The sequence below is a fragment of the Amphiura filiformis genome, chromosome 13 (assembly GCF_039555335.1).
Source record: "Amphiura filiformis chromosome 13, Afil_fr2py, whole genome shotgun sequence".
Classification (NCBI taxonomy): domain Eukaryota; kingdom Metazoa; phylum Echinodermata; class Ophiuroidea; order Amphilepidida; family Amphiuridae; genus Amphiura; species Amphiura filiformis.
This window is the reverse complement of record NC_092640.1, coordinates 37,955,465-37,978,424: the sequence shown is the minus strand read 5'-3', so window position 1 is coordinate 37,978,424 and position 22,960 is coordinate 37,955,465. Positions and strand designations below refer to the sequence as shown.

General features: G+C 37.8%; 1 protein-coding gene across 1 annotated transcript in view; it reads right to left on the bottom strand.

Annotated features, from left to right (window-relative positions):
* LOC140168303 (CD151 antigen-like) overlaps positions 1–22,960 on the bottom strand; it is a 91,968-nt gene that overhangs the window by 20,581 nt on the left and 48,427 nt on the right. Inside the window, exons 3-4 of the mRNA XM_072191657.1 lie at positions 7,577–7,697; positions 4,444–4,641 (exon numbers count right to left, since the gene is read on the bottom strand). Coding sequence (XP_072047758.1) covers positions 4,444–4,641; positions 7,577–7,642 — 264 coding nt within the window. The 5' untranslated portion in view covers positions 7,643–7,697. The remainder of the gene's footprint in view (positions 1–4,443; positions 4,642–7,576; positions 7,698–22,960) is intronic.

Sequence of the window (22,960 nt, the reverse complement as noted above, 5' to 3'; positions counted from 1 at the left end):
TGGTGCTAGAATCTTGGCAAGGACACTCTGGTGAAATAAAGAAAAATATATGTGATTGATTTTGTGTGACTTTTGAGCGTTAAATGTTTCAAAATTTAACAATGAACAAAATGCGAGTAACTATGATGTCATCAACATGACCATTATATTCATGATAAATAATTATTGCGCCCTAAAAAAGAAATGGTTAACAAATGGTTTGAATACATCGCACGACCTTATAGTAACTTTATCTAGAAATTTGTGCAAGTTACTTGTCAATTTTCGCCAGAAACGATCTTTTTCCTAAGGTTACTGCCCGGCTCATTAGCGCGATATGGGATATTCTTTACCTCGAGTTTACTGCCCTCTGTTGACGACAGGGCTTCGAACTCTTATCAAGGCGATCTAAGAAGTGCAGGGCCGTGGCACGCAGTGACCAAGAGGATATATCAGTGACTGTATTAACATTAGTAGAAGTATGGTAACTTTAGAATAGCAGGGAATTATAGGGATAACCCTAATCCTCCTAATCCTAAATGGGGATTTATTGGTCAATTGCGCCATTAGTGGTATACCCTTTTTAAGGACTCTGAAATTGGGGACCTAAACATGGTGTGACATCGCTACCATTTCTCCAGAATTTCTGCTCCAGGATGCAATGGCGTAGCGTGGGTCATCATATTGGGGGGGGGCACATGCACCCCGTGCCCATGCACCCCGTGCCCCTATGATGCTAAGCCACTGCAACTGCAAGGATGGTAACACAATAAGTGGTTCAAGTCAACTCAAATATGAAACACATTCCTACATTACTCTGTGTCTGTAACACCGCTAGGGTCTGCTCAATCGCTTCTAGAATGTTATCTCACTGCTACCGATCCTAAGATTTGTTTTGACCCTACTCTCAATCGCATCCCTAAGCATAAAACGCTATATAAAAAAAAGTTAGGTATTTGTTGCTGTTGTTAGGATACTTTCATTCTTTTATTGTTATATTTTGCCCACCAGATTTTGCAAACCTTCATGTTTCTATTTTTGGGTGCATTTTCCCGCTCATGACATCAATGTGGCTTTCTACAGGAACAATTAAACCATAGATGCAATGTTTCTGTTTGGAAACAAAGTGACGTACATCCTGTGGCCATGCATCATATACACCCTAGGAATCTGTATTGTTTCTGCATGGTGTAACATGTAACCGTATTGGTCTATTGGAAAAATGTGTCACTTAACTTTGGTTCACCTCAACTTTAGCAGTGACATAGGTGCATATTTAGCTGGTTGCAATATCGAGTCAAGAGCGTAAAATTTAATCGCGCAGTGTGCATACACATGGTGCAGGCATTCATGGCTGGTTTGTCAGCACAGTTACGGGGTAACGGCAAAAAGCGCGCCAACATCACTACTAAATCAAAAGTGTAACTCCTTTAGGTTTACTTGCATTATAATATGTGACCTGACCTGATCCACTCAGGCCAAAGTTGGAAATGTTGAAAAATACTAACATTACTAAAACTTGCTTATATTGAATCCCAAGGTTTCTTGAATACTTGGTTGCAAAGTTATGAACCTTTTATAAGTCCATTTTATCATGTTTTTATTGTTTTTTCTCTTATGTCTCAGTTACACAATACATGTAGTAATCTGTTCAGTTTCTGCATGGTGTTGCAACCTAGCTAGCGATATCTGCTTGTTCTCTGTTGGCAAGGGGCAGTCTTCAGTGAAAGGCTCTTTTTAGAGCCACCAAACCTGTCAAATTAGCAGATAGGCGAGGTCTGCTTGTTCACTGTTGACAACGGGCAGTCTTCAGTGAACGGTTCTTTTCAGAGCAACCAAACCTGTTACATCAGCAAATAGGCAAGATCTGCTTGTTGTCTGTTGACAAGAGAGTCTGCAGTGTACAGCTCTTTTCAGAGCCACCAGTAGGCAAGGGGTGGCCTACATGTCTCATTCTTAGGTACTTTGTTCTGAAGAAGTCAGAGCTACTCCTAACGAAAGCTTGTCAGTTCTAAACTTGTCCGACAGCGAACCCACTAAAAACTTACCAATTGCTACCAATATCTATTGCAAAATGTGTCGTATAATTATAACGTTTTCAACATTTAATAACCACTGACAATTTTATCTCGAGCAACTAGTAGTCACCACCCTGAACCAGAATCCTTAAACCCTAAGCTCAAAATCCTAACCATAAACCTTATACTAATCCTTATACCATAGGATACTAAGCCCATACACAATCAATTTGATTGATCAATATAAAAGACCCTAGATGCAAGAGTGGATACAAAATCTACCATCGTGCACAGTATTAAGAGTGCACAATGGAAAATTTGGTATCCACTCCTGCATAGAGGTCCCCAATATTGATTAATAAATTTGATCGTGTATGGGCCGCATAACCCCAATTCTTAAATCTGTTAGGGTGTCAGCCGATGGGCCAAAAAGAAGTTTTCATTTTCAATTGGACCAATCAGCAACATTGTTAGAATAATTTAACCACGCAAAACAATAGGGGTGAATTATTTGCAAAGCCCCATTCTGATTGGTGATTAAAGTAAAGATATCATGTAATTGACCAATCAGAGGCAATGTTAGATCGGCAGGTAGTGCTCATGGGGTTAAATACCTTGCCTTTCATTCTATACATTCCTTTTGTTCTCCAATCATTTTTCACAACATTGTAACTTACAATACTTATACACCTTTTAAGGTTAAAACCTCTTATACCAATGGCAACATGCCATAAGAATCAGGAAACAAAAATCCCAGAACTTTCCCATTGTTTGGCGTATTTTAATTTCCTGTTTATACATTCAACAATTTAAGTTTCATATCATCCAGGCCTGTAATATTATTAGTGCTGGCCAGTGTCATGCAGTCACCTTTAATGCTACATGATCATTATATGTGAATAATTTACACAAAGTTAAAGGTCCTCTCCAAATCCTTTCAAGCATTTGCTGATGTATGCCCTGATTATCATACAATGAGATTTTGCTTGATTAGCTTTAGATGCTCATCAGTGCAGATAGAGCAGTCCACCATTATGTATCTGAAGCTGAAACAGGCCCATATAGGCAAGGCATCCCATCTAATTTGGTCCTATGAGGGCTACTGGTGTCCCAATAGTACCAATAGCATACCTGGAGATGTGATAGATTGTATCGGGCATTATAATAAACAATTGTACAGTGCTATCATTTATATTTTAATAAAAACAATAGCACTGTGCATATGTTCACAGTATGATAGCACTCATCAATTACATATCATGAGACTAATAGCACTATGGTACCAAACAAAACGTGGTCCCTAAATAAGTTGTGCATTTCAGGTCCATCTACTTCAGGATTCACAATAAAGCAAGATCCAGGGGCATTGCCCCTACTGTGCCTGAGAATACCCCTTGTGCACTTGGAAATCATCACGGCCTGGAGCAATTGCAATCATCTTAAGAAAAGCATAGCATTAGCCCCCAGTTTATGTGAAATTGCTTTTGGTCCAAGGCAAGATACAAGCTGTATCAGAATGATAGGTACCCATCATTTTCAACATATTTGTGTACATCCTTATCAAAATGATGCACTTGTCGGCTGCTAGCCTGCTACATGTGTCTCTGTTTACATAACAGCTAGGAATAAATACCAGACTCATCTCAAGTGGAGGTCATTTCAAATCACCCCCAAGTCACGTGGTTTAGAAATACAGAGAAAATTCCTTAACCATGTGACTTAGGGATGATTTGAAGTGACCTCCACTTGAGATGAGTCTCCACTTGAGATGAGTCTGGTATTGACTCTTAGCTATTATGTAAAATAAGACACATGTAGCAGCCGGCAAGTGCATTGTTTTGATATGGATGAAGTTGAACACATATACCGTAAAAACACGATAGTTAGCATATGCGCTAAGCATTGCACTTACTATCGAGCGCTTTTAAAACATGAAGAGCCCCATCCACAAAAGTGTTGAGCAAATCATTGATACATACACGAACAAGTAAACCTGCAAATGTATGTCTCAACCCCATTAGCTCAGTTGGTAAAGCGCCGGACTTTGGTACAATTTCATGTTTTCAAAAGTGCTCGATAGTAAGCACATATGCTAACTATCAAGTTTTTACTGTATTCAAAATCATGCTTCTTCCAAATGCATCTTTGGATGTACTTATGTACTTGTATATCTAGTTTAATGACCTTTTACAACATTAATCTACCAATTAGGTGGATCTTATGTTGCATTTTGATGTGGCAGTCTTGTCCATGATCACTGGAAACTGATGGGTATGGTACCATTCACTTTTACACAGCTTAGCATGAACCAGTGGCAATTTTCAACAAAAACTTGCCACTGGTTTGTTTTGACCATGCCTGTAACAAGAACTGTCTTCAAAAAAGACATGGAAAGAAATATATATATATTTTGTATCCAAGCCTGATGTTGACCTGATCCACTTACTGTCCATAACATCCAGTGTGACTCATGGCATGCCCCAAAACATCCCAGGAAACCTAGTATGGTCACAAGACCTCCGATGGCTATTGCTGCAAAACCCACCGCTCTGAAGAGTGGGTCGTCGAAAAGCTGCAGGAATTCTACTGTGGTTCTGTCTATGCTAACCCATATGCCGACACCGAGGAGTGCAATACCTGTAATCTGTGCAAGACAAAAGTGTTATCAGAAAATAATGTTAAATTTTTAACATGGCCCACATTTAAACTATTTGGCAATACTTTGCAACGACAACCTACAAAATACCTATCACAGTGCTCAAAATACACGGAGGTTGAGATTAATTCACCCCCAAATTTCCCAAACCAGCCCTGTGAAAAAAATATTTGTATTCACTAAGTAAAAGAAGTACAAAATGTACATTATATTATCTCTTTAAATTAATGCCCCCAGGTTGATACATTTTCCAAAAGGGGGCGTTAATTAGGTCTCTTTTCACAATGATAATTCCCATTAAAAATATTGCCAGTACCGTCAGGCAGTATTGCGGTGTTCCACAAAAATAGGGATATCATGAAATCAGAGATCGATATTCGAAAATACAGGTACTGCATGGTATTTTGACAGCATTTATGGAACAGTTTGGTTGAAAAATATTGTTATTAGAGGGGGCTTAATTTAGCGAGAATATGGTATGAGGGCTACTTTTCATATATTCTGTAAATTATAGCCCTTGTAATAAATAAAAAGTATTTTGAACCCTGAGTCATATCAGATTGACAGCAGGTGCTCCTAAGTTTGAAAATAAAAGTAATTGAGGAAACTTACTAGAGTACTTATTGCAGGAAGTTTGTCCAATGATTTTCCCCATTAAAGTTTTCTAATCAATTTTCATTATCATTTTCTCTTTTAACAGTTGAACAGTTTTGGCAGCTTTCCTTAAAGGTTAAACATCCATGTCCTGAAACAAAATACGATTTCCTGATATGTGGACATTTCCTGAAATGTTTATCCTTGTTGTGTATTCCATTCTACTTCATTCTACCAACAACTCATCCACCTTACTAAAATGATCATATGAATCATTTTAGTGCAGTGATTGCACCATCTGCCTTTTTGTCAGTTTATTTAAGCTAGGCTTAAAGATCCATGTCCTGAAACAAATTATCATTTCCTGATATGTGGACATTTCCTGAAATGTTTATCCCTGTTGTGTAGTATTCAATCCTACTTCATTCTACTACTCATCCAACATAGCCACCTTTATTACTAAAATGATCATATCAATCATTTTAGTGCAGTGATAGCACCATCTGTTCGTTTTTTGTGTGTTTTTTTTGTCACTTTATTTAAGGTTTACAGATCCATTATCCTGAAACAAAATATCATTTCCTGATGTGGACATGTTTTTCCTGAAATGTTTATCCTTATTCCATATCCTACCAACTACCCATCACAACATCTTTGGCTATTCCAGTTGAAATCCATACACCCCCTATGGAAGACACATGCTTAATCGCTCACACAGGGGGTGTAGATTTTATATGGAATCACCCATTTCAGGTAACCCCCTTGGAGTTCATACTCCCTGTGTGGCAGACTAAGGGGGTGTATGGATTTTAACTGGAATAGCATATTCTACCAACTGCTCATCACAACATATTGGACACGACCCAAATGACGGATAAAGCAGAAGCAGTAATGGCTCTCTGTATAAGAGTACCCCACCAGACACTAGACAGTGGTTGAGGCATACAAGAGGTTTGCTGACTGGATTTATGGTCATGTCCAGCCAATCGCCTTTTTGAAGCATTGGCCTTTCAGGGAGAATTTAGAATAACAGAGGAGTATTTTGTTGCAATATTTTATCAAAAATAGTGTAAAATTTCTAGAAGGAATCTTAATGGTGAGGGGCAAATCGACAAAAAATGGGGTCTTGAGGTGGATAACTATTGGGGTCTTAAGGAATGCACATACATGTACCATACTTCCTGTGTTAGTTGACCCCTTCTAATAAACACCCCCCCCCCCCATTTTTTCCAAGCAAAATGTTTAAAAAATGCTGAAATTAGCATGCATGTTATCTTGTGTTCGAACAAGCTTACCATGGTCCACACATGATCGGTAATGGTTGAAAATGACAAGTGAACCGGTGCAACCTGAAGTCATTGATCCCAAGTTCACAGTTCATCATTTCGCCATGATTTTAAAGCTTACCTAACAATTTTTTTCGGGATTTATCGTAAAATGACCTCTAATAAATGCCCCCCTTTTTGGAAAATGCAATGCCACCCCACACCCTGCATGGTGTTTAATAAAGTAAATATAGTAATATAAACCTCAATATTGAGTGCCTCTCTCAAGTATCATGATCTTTGGAAATTACTACTAGATGTTGCTAAGATTCATTTATCTTTACAATTGCCAATATAAATTAAATGTAGAAATATTTTGCTCACAAAATTAACTCCTTTGCCTATTTCCGAAAACAAACATAACATGCCATGGCCCTTAGGCATTTGCATTGTATTCAACTGGAATATAAAAGACCCTTAGTTTAAGAATCAAGAGACCTAGACAATGCATCCATTCATAGAACCCCTAATCTTATGATTTTTGAACCAAATATTTTACTGAGCTATAGGTACCAAGCTTAATAGCTGGTCAGAAAGGAGTCAAAATTGTTAAGCTTGATTGCGTCAAATATTTGATGGCAATTAACGTTTTTCAATGGTATTGTAGTTGTTGAATGGTTAATAGGTATGAATTTTAATTGAAGGGGCTAAATGGAACTTAATTTTGTTTAGCAAATGACTGGGTTTTGCTTGATTGTGTCAGATAAGTAATGTGACCTACTCGCCAAATTTATACCAAAAAAATTGCCAAAAAAATTGAGGAGATATAGCATAACAAGATACAGAAAATACAATTTCATCAACAAGGAACTGACAAATTTGACAGGTTTTTTAAGTTTGCATGCATTACATGCATATTTTGAATCTTAATCAATTTTGAAAAAATTATTCAATAGGTTTCAAGCTTTCAAGCTCAAGTATGAGCAAGTAAGGGATGGTGACAACTAAATTTTCAAGCTTTCAAACTTTGGTCAGAGTGGATCATAATAAACACAAATTCTTACCCAAAACACGAGGTTGACCATAAAAAGTACTATCTTGGAGCAAGTGCCGCAGTGTGTGGTCGCCATGGTAACAGCTTTAATTCAATATGAATCGCACCAGATGGAGAAAGCAGACAGGCACCTGTGAAAGATGACAAAATGGTGAAATTGGATTAAGTCGGGGATTATTAATACGCTGGTGGGCGTGCTTTTCCTCTGTGCCCCCAACCTGTACGTTAATAAGCTTTTGTCGTAATTTTGTAATGCATGCATATTCCATTTTTAAAAGTGAGTCCACGTAGCTGTGCAAGCATTCAGGCTATGACCTAGCCCTTTCTAATACGGTTTAACTGTATAAGCAGGGATGTGCCGAAAATGTGGTAATTTTTGTGTGTGGTAATTTTTGAGCCTTTCCCAATTTGTTTGATTTTAAATTCACGATTTTGAGTCTTCTTACATAGGCCGGCCTACATGTAATAGCTATAACTAAAAGAACATATTTGTGCATTATTTTTTCACCGTAGCTGCGTTGAGTGCGAAAGCGCAAAAAAAAAATTCCTGCCAAAATATGTACACTATTACAATTTACAGTAAAAACATGCGTACACTGTGCATTGTATGTGGCAGCATACATTAGTACATGTAGTTTAAAGTGAATAAGATTCAGGGGTAAAATTTAGATATCATTCAACATTATGTAATATTTGGGCTACAAACCATTTGTTCATGTGAGGTTGGCACAACAGTGTTTATCAAAGAGTTGAAAGCCATAATGTATGGGTTTATTTTAATAATCTCTACAAAAAATGTGAAATAATATTAATTTGTATTGACTGTCTGGAAGAATTCCTGTCCATTTAGCAACTTATCTACAATGTCAACCTTGTTTTTTTCTTACCAGTTAGGCAATAGAAACAAATTAGTTCGATCTTTTGATCGACCGTCGATGCTTGGTCGATCTTTATTATTTACGAAATCAATTAATTTACTGTTGTTAATTGTGATAAAATAGTAATTTGTGCCTGTAGGGATAATTGGCCTATATAAATTTAGCATTAATTCTGATTAATTAGTTGATAGTTCAGTATTAACAAGTATCGAAGCAGCATCGATGGTCGATCCAAAGATCAAACATATTTGTTCCTGCCTTACAGAATATTGAATCATTGAAGTATGCACCAGCAGTACTAAATGAACGCTTCATAATTATTGCTTAATTAGGGGCCTAATTGTAAACCAAAATCATTCTTACCCAGTTTTTTGACACTCTTTCAAAGTTGAAATTAACACACTACATGTATCTACATGTATTCCACGATTCATTTAAAATGCTTGGGAAACAGTGCTATTAAACTGAATTCAATTGTTTATAATGACCAATTTCTCATGTATACACATTTATCTTTACTTATTCATGAAAGACACAAAGTCAATACTTTTCACACATCATTGGGCTGTTCCAGTTGATATCTGTACACTCCCTATGGAAGACATGACTTTAATCTCCCACACAAGGGGTGTAGATTTCAAATGGATTCACCCATTCAGGTAACCCCATCTGAAATTCACACTGGAATTCACACTCCCTTTGTGGAAGAATAAAGCCATAAGGTATGATTTCCTGGGATGGTTTCCATAAAATTGTAATTTTGTTATAAAACCTAAAATGCCGTAATAATACTAGTAAATATTAGTAATAACTGTCAGGAAAGGTTTTGTCTAATTTTAAAGTTGAAATAAGAAGGTAAATTGGAAGAAACCCTACTGACTATTTTGGCCGTTTAGTGGAGTTCTATTGGGGAACTAATAATATGTGAATTGGTATATATATCATTATGTCAAAATTGCTCTGTTTATACCTTTAAACATAACAACTTACACTGATTCTATTTAGGTGTATTAAAGTTGGGACACACTGTAAACAAACATTACAACTATGCCAGAAAATCAGGTTTGAAAAAAAAATTAGCCAATTTCATGTTAAGATCTTACATTGCTTTAAGGACATGTATGTCTTCCATAGGGGTGCATGGATTTCAACTGGAATACCCCTACTAAATGGAATTGGAACAGCACAATATAGAGACTTGTACCAAATGGTTTTATTTTAAACTGCATGTGTAAATCATGATGACTTATTTGACTTGAAAATGAGTAATCAAAGAGTCTCATTGCATGCAATAAAGACAAAAAAACGAACAAAACATTTCACTCTCTGTCTACTCATCATCCATTATCATTTTCTTAGTCTGGATGGTTGCTATGGCAACTACCAATGTTATTTGGAGTGCATAATGGAGTCCTATTGATCACTGGTACAATCATGTTTTAATCATTGCATTTCCATGGCAACCTGTTGTTGTACTTAATGAATGATAGATGCTGAAGCTTTTATTTACAGTTGAAATGATGTAGCGTAAACATACAGTATAATGAAGGTGTTTTTCTTAAATACTTCATTATAACGTAAAAGACAGGCGAGTAAAAGAGAAAACAAACTAGAAACCACGGTTGTGTTTGACCAAACACGAATATCTATGCCCGTGATGACCACACCTAACCCCCTTCCCCTATTCACAAACGAAAACTTGGTGAGCACCATGTGAAACCCCTTGTTTTAAACTTTCATTTGATATACATGTAATGCTCATAACACTAGACTGGCCCACACTCTCTCTAATACCCTACCAAGCCTTCACTCTCATTTATACCCCACCAGACCCTCACTCTCTCTAAAACACCACCAGACTGGACCACACTCTCTCTCTGATACCCCACCAGACCCTCACTCTCTCTCATACTCCACCAGAAACTCACTCGCTCTAAAACACCACCAGGCAGACCCATACTCTCTCTAATACCCCACCAAGCCTTCACTCTCTCTTATACTCCACTATACACTCACTCTCTCTAAAACTCCACCAGACTGGCACACACTCTCTCTTATACCCTACCAAGCCTTCACTCTCTGTTATATCCCACCAGACCATCAATCTCTAAAACACCACCAGACTGGACCACACTCTCTCTAATACCCCACCAGACCCTCACTCTCTCTTATACTCCACCAGACACTCACTCGCTCTAAAACACCATCAGGCTGACACATACTCTCTCTAATGCCCCACCAGACCCCCACTCTCTCTTATACTCCACCAGACACTCACACGCTCTAAAACACCAACAGGCTGACCCATACTCTCTCTAATACCCCACCAAGCCTTCACTCTCTCTTATACTCCACTATACACTCACTCTCTCTAAAACACCACCAGGCTGACCCATACTCTCTCTAATACCCTACCAAGCCTTCACTCTCTCTTATACCTCATCAGACCATCAATCTCTCTAAAACACCACCAGGACTGACCCATACTCTCTAATACCCCACCAAGCCTTCACTCTCTCTTATACTCCACTATACACTCACTCTCTCTAAAACACCACCAGGCTGACCCATACTCTCTCTAATACCCTACCAAGCCTTCACTCTCTCTTATACCTCATCAGACCATCAATCTCTCTAAAACACCACCAGACTGGACCACATTCCCTCTAATACCCCACCAGACCCTCACTCTCTCTTATACTCCACCAGACACTCACTCGCTCTAAAACACCACCAGGCTGACCCAAACTCTCTCTAATACCCCACCAAGCCATCACTCTCTCTTATACTCCACCAGACACTCTCTAGCTCTAAAACACTACCAGACTGGCACACACTCTTTCTAATACCCCACCAGACCCTCACTCTCTCTTATACGCCACCAGACACTCACTCGCTCTAAAACACCACCAGGCTGACCCAAACTCTCTCTAACCCCGCCCAGCCATCACTCTCTCTTATACTCCACCAGACACTCACTCGCTCTAAAACACCAACAGGCTGACCCATACTCTCTCTAATACCCCACCAAGCCTTCACTCTCTCTTATACTCCACCAGACACTTACTCGCTCTAAAACACCAACAGGCTGACCAATACTCTCTCTAATACCCCACCAAGCCTTCACTGTCTCTTATACTCCACCAGACACTCACTCGCTCTAAAACACCAACAGGCTGACCCATACTCTCTCTAATATCCCACCAAGCCTTCACTCTCTCTTATACTCCACCAGACACTCACTCGCTCTAAAACACCACCAGGCTGACCCAAACTCTCTCTAATACCCCACCCAGCCATCACTCTCTCTTATACTCCACCAGACACTCACTAGCTCTAAAATACCCCCAGATTGGCGCACACTCTCTCTAATACCTCACCAGACCCTCACTCTCTTATAATCCACCAGACACTCACTCGCTCTAAAACACCAACAGGCTGACCCATACTCTCTCTAATACCCCACCAAGCCTTCACTCTCTTATACTCCACCAGACACTCACTCGCTCTAAAACACCACCAGGCTGACCCAAACTCTCTCTAATACCCCACCCAGCCATCACTCTCTCTTATACTCCACCAGACACTCACTCGCTCTAAAACACCAACAGGCTGACCCATACTCTCTCTAATACCCCACCAAGCCTTCACTCTCTCTTATACTCCACCAGACACTCACTCGCTCTAAAACACCACCAGGCTGACCCAAACTCTCTCTAATACCCCACCCAGCCATCACTCTCTCTTATACTCCATCAGACACTCACTAGCTCTAAAACACCCCCAGATTGGCGCACACTCTCTCTAATACCTCACCAGACCCTCACTCTCTCATATAATCCACCAGACACTCACTCGCTCTAAAACACCAACAGACTGACCCATACTCTCTCTAATACCCCACCAAGCCTTCACTCTCTTATACTCCACCAGACACTCACTCGCTCTAAAACACCACCAGGCTGGCCCAAACTCTCTCTAATACCCCACCAAGCCACCACTCTCTCTTATACTCCATCAGACCCTCACTCTCTCTGAAACACCACCAGACTGGAGAATACCCCTTTAATCCCAAACTATTGTGTCCCTTTAAGCGGATAACCTCTTGTCTTAACCCCATTGTACGTCTGACGTATATTTGAAGCCTTCATCATTGCAAATACAGGTAGCTACCAAAATGCTACCTATTGCGATACACTGTGTTAACCGGTCGTACCTATTTTGCTTTTTAAAGCATATGAACTTTGACCTCTGGGGTTGTGGCTAGCATAGCATACTTCTAGGGTCATAGGCCATCATTGTACCAAGTATGAACCCTGAGGGCGCTTATAGTTTTTGAGCTAGAGCTGTTTGAAATTTTACACATATTGCCCCCTGTAGCCCATGACCTTTGACCTTTGGGGTCGGGGGTACCCTAGGATGTATCTTGGGGTCATGGGCCATCATTGTACCAAGTATGGGCCCCGAGGCTTCTTTGGTTCTTGAGCTAGAGGAGTGCAAAGAAGTGGTCTTAAGAAGGAGGAGGAGGAGGAGGAGGAGGAGAAGGAGGAGGAGAAGACTAAACACAACAAATACAATATCTATGCCACCGTTCCACGGGCATAGATAAATTAACAGAGTGAAATAAATAACAGGAAGGAAGACACAGAAACCGTAAGTCTTAGGCAAGTTTCTTCTCACCCTGGGGGAAACCTTTGAAAAGGCGAATTTAGAGAACAAGTATTATATATTAGAACAAGATAGTATTAGGGCCTATAGCGATGACCATCTGCTGAAGAACAGTGGGGCACCCCGGGTGTGGGGGGCAAACTATTGCCCCCCCCCTGTTCCCCACGTAAAAACCCATTTAGGTGTAAGCTGTCACTGTGGTGCCTACGTGCAAACTTTAAAAATTATTCTAAAATTCAGGTTTCCAAACCGCACATATTTCAGATTGTACATTATGACTTTATTTGACAACACATAAAGTTCAGCAGAATAGTCTACATGATTTGAATAGAAGGAAATTTTTTTGGTCTCATTCAAAGTTATGGGCAATGCACTGTTGCACATACAAAATTGACCTATAATGTTAATGTTATGGATCATTTGGTAAAATAAATGAATTGAACAAACACCTACATTGCCTTTGTGATTTAGTAATTGTACAGCTACGTGCACATCATCACATAAAATAGAACAATTATTCAAAGTCATTCTGACGAACTAAAAATTGTATGTTGGAGTCAAATATTGACATATATTTTGTCAAAGAATATGGAACATATCTGTGTACAATGAGTTTTCAAACAAAGATTGAGATTTTGGCACATTTTGACAAGCTCATAGTTGACTGGCCTATATTTTTAAAACATTTTGTGCTTGCTTTTAAAAACTATGAAACATAATCATAACACATTGTCCATGGGCTCCAAAGGATTTTAAATATTGGGAGGGCAATGGTGCCTGGCCGCTGTTTTAGCTCTATGGACTTGCCCATGGCCACCAAAATTATTGGTTTGATGCACATATCACATCCGGAGCCATTGTCTATTTGTGTACAGGACTATAAGTAGGCCTTATATCATGCAATTCATAGGAATGACAGTGATCGTCAAAAACGTCAACTATTCCAATTAAGATATTGCCCTATTGCACATCCTACTCTTGACCTTGGAAACCAAACCAGGTTACATATTGACAAGGAAAAGTATAGGATGTGTGTGGTTGGTATTTATATACAGTAAGGCCCTTCACAATTGATTCTTAGTTTCCTGTTTCATGGTTGAAAACCAGGGAATAGGCGACTTTTAATTATTAATTATTAATTATTAATTATCTGTTATTTTCTTTATTTTAAAATAAGTGTTCGCAACCTACATCAAGCCATTTTGACAAGGAGCATGCATTTAATTATTTTACTACTATGTTTGATTTTATACATAAGTATTGGTACAATTAGGTTCTATGTTTATTCATCATTATAGATGATATGATCAAAGTCAGAAAGTAGCAAATGGTAGTCATTAAAAGTTACTTTTAAAGAGAAAATCCAAAATATAAATAAAATAATTAAATATTTTGCAATTCTCTACTTTGGACGCGGGCGGGAAACAGGAAACTAAGAATCAATTGTAATTGGCCTAAACCACAAAATCACATTTACAAACCAAAATCAATGCATAGATTCTGCTACTGTTTTTTCACCAAATTATTAAAAAGCCTATTCAGTGATTTGTTCATCCGGAGGATCTTAAAAATCATAAAAATTCTGAATTTTTTGGCACCTTTGTTATTGTAACAGATCTGCGCTAATTAAGACCAAAATATAGATTTTTACATGAATAAATTGAATATGTAATGAATTATGGGGCTTCAACTTCTTCAATACTGCTGTTTGCTTGCTTTTTTGCTTAATTTTTTATTTCCAAAATACCTAATGACAATAATATTTCAATGACTCATCCTTCACTTTTAGGCAATTTATCTACAAATAAAATCTACAATTTAATCTACAAATAGGCCTATGCCAAAATTCAGATTGGACAAAATTGACCAAATTCATTTTAAACGATCGTACATTATGGCTTTAAGAAATTTTTGTTAGTAACAGTATTGAGTGAGGCCCTGCATGCTTTTATCAATTGACTCCAAAATTCAAACTAGCATCCCCAGCTGTAATGTGGTCTAATGATGATCCAAAAAAAAATGTTTATATTTATTCTGTGAATAAAAAGGTGTGTATGTTACAAATATTTTTGTGCTTCTATCGAATTGAGTTCGGCCTAACATTCGGCCATGATTGCAGCTACTCTACATCATACCTTGTCAACTTTTCAATGGAGACTGGGTATTCCCTACATTGTATTTCTGCAGAGCATGTAATATAGGTGGTTCTGCATCATTTCTTACTCTTTGATCCTGCATACTTCATCCACTGAAGTCACATTTTAGGACAACTTTTAGTGTCAACATTTACTATTGTTTACATTTCAACTTGATAACAAAAATGTAGGCCAGCAGAGTACGGCCTATACATTGTATTTTGGGAAACTATAAAATGCCGGGATAGAAATGTTACAGATCTGCAGTGTAAGTATTAATGCCTGAAACTTTGTTAGAGTTTGTTCATGTCAGCCTGAGCCTTACCCAAAAAAAACCAACCACATTTAATTTGCCTCTAGATGGTAGAATAATGGATAGACATTTGGATGCAGTGAGTGGTGAATATCTCAAGATATCCTTGTTGGCAAAATACAGCTCAGATCACAGTTAGTTTCAGGGCACAGGTTTCAGGAATAAAATTTTTTTTTAATTGGGGGGGTAAGCAACAAGCCATTTTTCGGCAATATTTTTGTGGGATTTTCAAAATTTTCAAATCGATGAGGTATGTGTCACCAATATGCCCCTATGACGTTATGCCATCCGTGCTCTCTAACATTAAGGATAAACTGCCTACCCTGATTTCACTGTTTGTTTGTTTGGCCTATCTTAGTGAAGGAGTTGACATAAACTCCAGAAATTGCAATTGTGAATTATGACTTCCCATTCCAATTGTTCACAAATTATCACATATCACCATGTTTGTGATGTTTATGTAAAGACCAGAAGTTTGCCAACATTGTTTATATCATAAACCAGTCCATTAGGGAATGTAATATGTAACCCTTCACCCCATTACATGGAAGGTGTACACAAGAAGATGACAGACACTTATCATTCCTGGAATATAGTGACGTTTTCATGTCTGCCATGCAATGTTTACTTTCAGAGAAAAAGTTGTGGGGAAATGCATTAGTACAAACCTGTTTAGTTTTCTAATAGTTAGTAGGCCTATATTCAGTGGCGTAGTGCCGGGCGTAGTGTCATAGGGGCACAGTGGGCATGTGCCTCCCCCAATCGATCTGAAATTTTTAAAAATCCCATAGGAAAATTGCCAAAAAATGGCTTGTGCCCCCAATCAGACCCAGTGCCCCCCCCACCATGGGCCCCCCATGTGATGACCCACGCCACGCCACAGCCTATATTGAAAATAGCAAATGGCTATAATTATATTGAAGACAGCAAATACAGAAAACATTCAAAAAGCGTAGTATTCAGACCCTCCCGATTGAAACACTTTAGGCCCTTCACAATTGATTCTTAGTTTCCTGTTTCATGGTTGAAAACAAGGGATGAGGCGACTTAATTATTAATTATTAATTATCTATTATTGTCTTTATTTTAAAACAAGTGGTCGCAACCATAGATTTAAAATCTATGTCGCAACCTACATCAACTCGTTTTGACTAGGACCATGCATTTAATTATTTTACAACTATGTTTGATTTTATAATAAGTAATGGTAGAGTTAAATGTTCTTTGTTTATTCATCATTATAGTTGATATGAGCAAAGTCAGAAAGAGCAAAGGAAGTCATTTAAAGTTATTTTAAAAGAGAAAATCCAAAATAAAAATAAATGATTAAATATTTTGCAATTCTCAACTTTGGACGCGGGCGGGAAACAGGAAACTAAGAATTAATTGTAAAGGGCCTTATGTAGGCATTCATTTTCATCATAGTTGCACTTGCTGAGTAAAATCTGCCATATCTACATGGTCTCTATCACACAAAGATGTCTTTCCAATAGTCCACAAGCAGTTAAATGATTTTCATTGCCTTCTGATATATGGGTCTATTCAACCATAAACAATCACCCTTTACTTTTCAGTATTAGGCAACTCTGGAGTCAAAAACACCTGCAGAGTATAGTTAAGCTATCTACTGCTGATATCAGTATTGATGAAGTAGCTATCTAATCTAGAATCCGGTGGTCCGTCGTGTTGTACTCTTGGGCAAGGCGCTTTACCTTACTTGCCTCTCTCTACCCAGGGGTGAAATGGGAGCTGTTATGAATATTGTCCTGCCTAAAGGTATGAGCATGCCTTGGGTATTGTATGGCAGCTGAGCTGACATTATTTAACGACAGCAGAATAAATGTAAAGCGCCTTGGTAAATGTGAAAGGCGCTGTATAAATATCAACATTTAATTTTTATTTATTTATTATTTTAACACATAAACTAAACATAAATAACTGATGTGGTTGAGGAATTTATCAGCTATCACATACTTTTTTGAATTTTGACAATAGACCGCTCCGTATTTGTACGAAACTATCTCAATTTCAATCCGTTCCACAAAGTCAAATATTTATCAATGACAATAGACGCTTCATGCGCTGATGATGCGCAGTGATTAGCAATCTGAATAAAGATCATCGATTGATATTTGAATCCGTGGAAAGGTTTGAAAATGAGCTTCATAAAGGAGTTTCATAAAATTCTTATATTTCAAGAATGGTGTGGTCAATGTTCACACTTTTCCAAGGTTCAAATAAACACAACAATGTAGGAATGGTATAGTCCTCGCAGAACTCTTGCCCCCTGAAGGAAATAGACAGTGACGGTGCAAGGGGGAGGGGGTGAATTCCCCCAGTCTTAACTCTTGCAACCCCCCCAGTAAAAAACCCAAATTACGAAAATGTCCACTTTCTGCGGCAAATTCACTTTGCACACCCCCACACCATGAAAAAAATTCCTGGTGCCACCACTGGAAATAGAGGCAAGGTTGCATTCTTTTCCACCATCACACCAAATAATTATTACCGTATGTTTCCAAATCACATTTTTCTTTTTCTTATACCATGGCTGACCAGATTACCGTGACCCTTCTCAAAAAATTCCTAATTTGGTCATGAGATAATAATAATTGAAAGTCACTTGCATAGACTCATTGCAAAACTAATTGTCGAGCCCAATACATATCCCAATGATCAAATAGAATCTACGCGAATACCACATAGCTTGCAATGCAAAATGCATCAAAATTCCTCCCATTGTAAATAAACACCAGTATTTCCAGCTTATGTTACATTGTAACACCGGCAATCATCTTATAATTAAGCCATAGGCTGTGTACGGTTTTAAGGTACTACTCGGTCCAATGGTAGAATTACGCTAATGAATAATACTGTATTACACTTGACCGTGGATAGCTTAGCACCGATAGAATTCATTTCACCGACTTCCTGATGCTGAAAAGGAGAAACTAATTTGCATAATTTGGTTCTTAACTATAATAACACCTTAATTAGTAATTTAGCTAGCTGTATGGCATGAGAGCTGTGTGAAGGGTGCTGGGCATTTCTTGGAAACTTGGAAAGAAAAGGCGAAGAGAAGGAGGAGAGGGGGATCATAAAAATAATTTAAAAAATTCAAAAATATGTCTTGAAAGTTGAGATGCTTCCTATTACTATTAGCTTTCTAATAGGCCTATAAAACTTACAAGAAACACTTTTGGAAAGTGTTGGGATCATAAGAAGGGGCTTACCTTTCAGAACAACAAAATAAAAAGGCCTCTTTTTTCAGGCATTATTGAATACGCTAAAACAGCTCTAAGTATGGTTTTTGCACTGATTGTGCGATAAAAAATTAAAAATTACTGTAAAAGTAGAAATTTTCGCGAGGTTTTTATTTTCGTGAATTTCGCGAGTGGACATAAAATCGCGAAAATAAAATCTCGCGAAAATAACCTTTTGCATTAGGTTTCTATTGTATCAATATCAAAACCGCGAAATTTAATTCTCGCGCAATTGACAAAATGTTCAAAATCGCGAAAATATTGACTTTTACAGTAAAAGCCCCATCTTCCTCCTTTTTTAAAAAAAAAAAGGATGTGAAACATGTTTTTTATTTTACTTGGCCTAAATAAACCTACACTATATGACTAGATGATGTTGCTGTGTCTTCTTTCTACTGTCTATAGTCCTACTCAGCACCCAGGTGTGGAAAATGCACTTTCCTTTAAATGTCATACATCTAAATAGTCTCAATAGAACTGTCACCATCTAAACAAATACAATAAATTTGTCCCATTAACTCCCAGCTGCACCAAATGATTTATACTAATTTCCTACATATCTTCTAAGTCCAATGGCAAATAAATTGTATCTGTACTTGGCACATAAATTAGACTGGCTGCTCAATTGCAGGATTGCCAAAAATGTTCAGCCCAAACCACAATTCAAGTTTATATGGAAAATTCACCCAATTTGTTTTTTTAAAACCATGCTAATCAATGATTTTTATGGGACAGAAAATTAGCAAAACCCATGGGGACCAATGCCGAAAAGTCACCCATTTTTTTCTCTTAACCATTGGTTGCTATGGGACAGGAAACTGTCAAGAGTCACAGGAGGGGTCTTCAAAATTGGCCCAATTGGGCTACAAATCGCAGGTTTGCTAATCCTGGCTGCTACCTTTAAGTACTGCCTATGCTGCTACACAAAGAGGAGCCCTAATACTCATCTCTCAGGACAGTTATTTAAGAACCCCAATATTCGCATTCATCATAATTACCTCAAATCAGTGGTGGCGCCAGAATTTTTTTTCGGGGAGGAGGAGGAGGGGAGTGACATTGAGGGGGGGGGCAGATTCAACAATTTAATTTTTTGCACAAAATTGCCACAAAAAGTGGATTTTGTGTGTGTAAATTTGGGTTTTTACTGGGGAAAACTGGGGGGGGGGAGTTCTGACTGCCCCTTGTGCTGCCACTGGTTCAAATGGCAATCTATGAGTAAAAAAAAAATGTATATCGTCCAGACTTTTTCAAAAATCGGTGAGGGAGGTCCTTATTATTCTGTGTAAAACTGCAATTGCAAAGTGTTTGTCAACACATCATAAAATCAGGGAGGCCCCCTAATAATTTTGTTGTTTCCCCAAAGCCCTACCCCTAGCTTGAAGAAAGTGTTTGCAACTTGTTTGTAAATTATAACCAAGAACTTCTTTCATCACACTTAGTAACGAAGTAAGAAATTCGATCGAAGCATATAGGAAAAATACATGTAACAATAACATTTGAAAATCTCCAAAAATCGGTGAGGGCTGGGACAATATACTTGTATGTTATTTATTTTACTTGGCCTTAAACTTTTAAAGAAAATTTATTGAATTATGTCATTAGAAATGATGAGACCATTTGCTGCCGCACACAGTGATGATTATTTTCATAATTTATTTTCCAGACAGAAGGTTAAACAATGTGAACTATTGTGATGGCCACAACTGGGTTGTAATAATAAAACTGGGAATTCTGGCAGAGCTGTGGGCATTTTCCAAAGATTATGCCTTTAATTCTATTAACGAAGCATGTTCATGAATTCCTCAACATTAGGGGCTGTGCAATAATTATGAGCCCTGGTGGGAGGGTAAAATTGGGGAGGGCAAGGAATTTTTGGCAAGCCAAGGGGAGGGTAAGCCATTTTTGGCACACATTCATGGGGCACCTTTTAAATAAAACACTCTAAAAAAGGCTTAGGAAAACTGTATGGAAACAATTAAATATGCAAAACATGTATAGACCATTTTTAGGTTTGCAAATTGGGATCCCAAAAATTTGGCATGTGCAAAGGGGCGGGCAAAGATTTTTTGGCAGGCTGAGAGGGAGCAAGTGAATTTTGGCAGGCCGAGAGGGGGAAAGCAATTTTTGGCGAGCTGTTTGGAAATTTTACTACCCACCCTCCACCCCCCCACCCCACCCCGGGAGAGCCTCATAATTATTAAACAGCTCATTAGGTGATTGATTTCATTCAATAAATAACAAAATATAAGGTGTAAAATTTTTAAAATGCAGATTTTTGATACTGGGTGCTCGCCAGGGGCGCCCAGCTGAGGACCAATCACACATGCCGTTAGATAATGCAATAAATGCGTATGTAATATTTATAATGATAGACAATCATATTTTTGTGGAAGGTAATTTTCAAATTTGATCTAAAATCCATGCAAAAGTCGGATATCCATCTGCTGTATACAAAAGTGCACCACCTGTGTAATTACACAATAATTACACAGACCTAGCTGACATTAGTCATATTACACTAAATAATGGAATATTTCCTATAAAAATCCATTTCCCCCCGTAGATTCGCAACCCTTTAAGATGTATAGTCTGCCTAACGGGGTGTTTGAACAAGGTTTGAATCCATTAAATACTGTAATGTTAGCATGCATGATATTTTATGCTTTGATGCTTTTGAATATAGTACGCTTATTCTCAAATTCGCAATTTTGAGTTTTTGTACGTAATCCTATGCATAAAAGAATGTATTTGCGTATTTTAATTTTCGCGGTAGCTGCATTGGCTATACGAAAAGCATGAAAATTAAAAGTCCGCAATAATATCCACTTCTACAGTAAATTACTCTGCATTCATACAATGCAACTGTGACAGCAGTTACGAATACACGCACATAACTGTGTTATATTCCGCAACCCCCATACAATGTAATGTGTAGCTTGTTATACATGAGGTTAATTTCATATTTTTCACGTCTATGGTGAAGAGGGCAGGTGAAGAGGATGTTTTCAAAAGTGAGAAAAATATTTAAATGAGATACAACATGTATTATGAGGCTTCAATAGTTGAATGGACATTATTAAAGAGGTGGGTTTTTTTAAATTAAATATGGACTTGTTTGCAGGTGCTACAAATGTAAATATAATAATAATATCTATCAATTATAAATGGATCTTATTAAAAGATTTTTAAAGATAGACTTGACTTGATTGTGCTTAAATTATAGGCCTATTATTTTTCATATGTTGGGCACCAAAAAAAAACCTGTTTTACAGGCCCTACCGACCCAGATTTTGCATTTTGGGAGATTTTTTTTAGTTTGGTAAAATCATGTAAAATCAGCTGTTTTTTTGGCCAAAATTTATTGATTTTGACTGAAATTTTGTGAACAAATTCAGAACATTTTTTCAAAATATGTTTGCAAAAAATAGTCATAAAATTGTTGCCAGATTTTTTAAGTTTATGGTGATTCATGTATATTAGGGTTATGTTAGCCTAAAAAAATAAAATAAAATAAAAAATCCCGACCGACCAACTCTACTTGAAAAGTCCGCCCACCTGTAAAACGGTGTTTTTTCATCGCCTTGTGGTGAAGAAAGCACATGTATATATAATAGCAGGTTTTCGATAAAGACAATTTAATTCAATTCAATTCTGATATGAGATATAGTGGCTAGTACTAATCTGGCCTTATTGGCCTTTTGATATGAGATATAGTGGCTAGTACTAATCTGGCCTCATTGGCCTTTTGATATGAGATATAGTGGCTAGTACTAATCTGGCCTCATTGGCCTTTTGATATGAGATATAGTGGCTAGTACTAATCTGGCCTCATTGGCCTTTTGACCCGGGGGGGGTACTCAGTACAAATGACCATACGGGGACGTGCATAAACATGGGTAGCATTTTCAGCCTTCTGGTATATCAATGACCCCTTTTTCAAAGCCTATTTTGGTATATGAATGGGTCCTTTTTTCAAAATTTTCTCAATTTTTTTGGAAAACAGCCCAATTTTTCCTTAATCTAGCCAAAATTTTCAAAATTTTCCCAAAATTTTCCCAAAATTTGTAAAAACTAAGACAGTTTTGGGTAAATTCGGCCGAGAATTTTGACTTTCGGTATATCAATGGGTCCAAATTT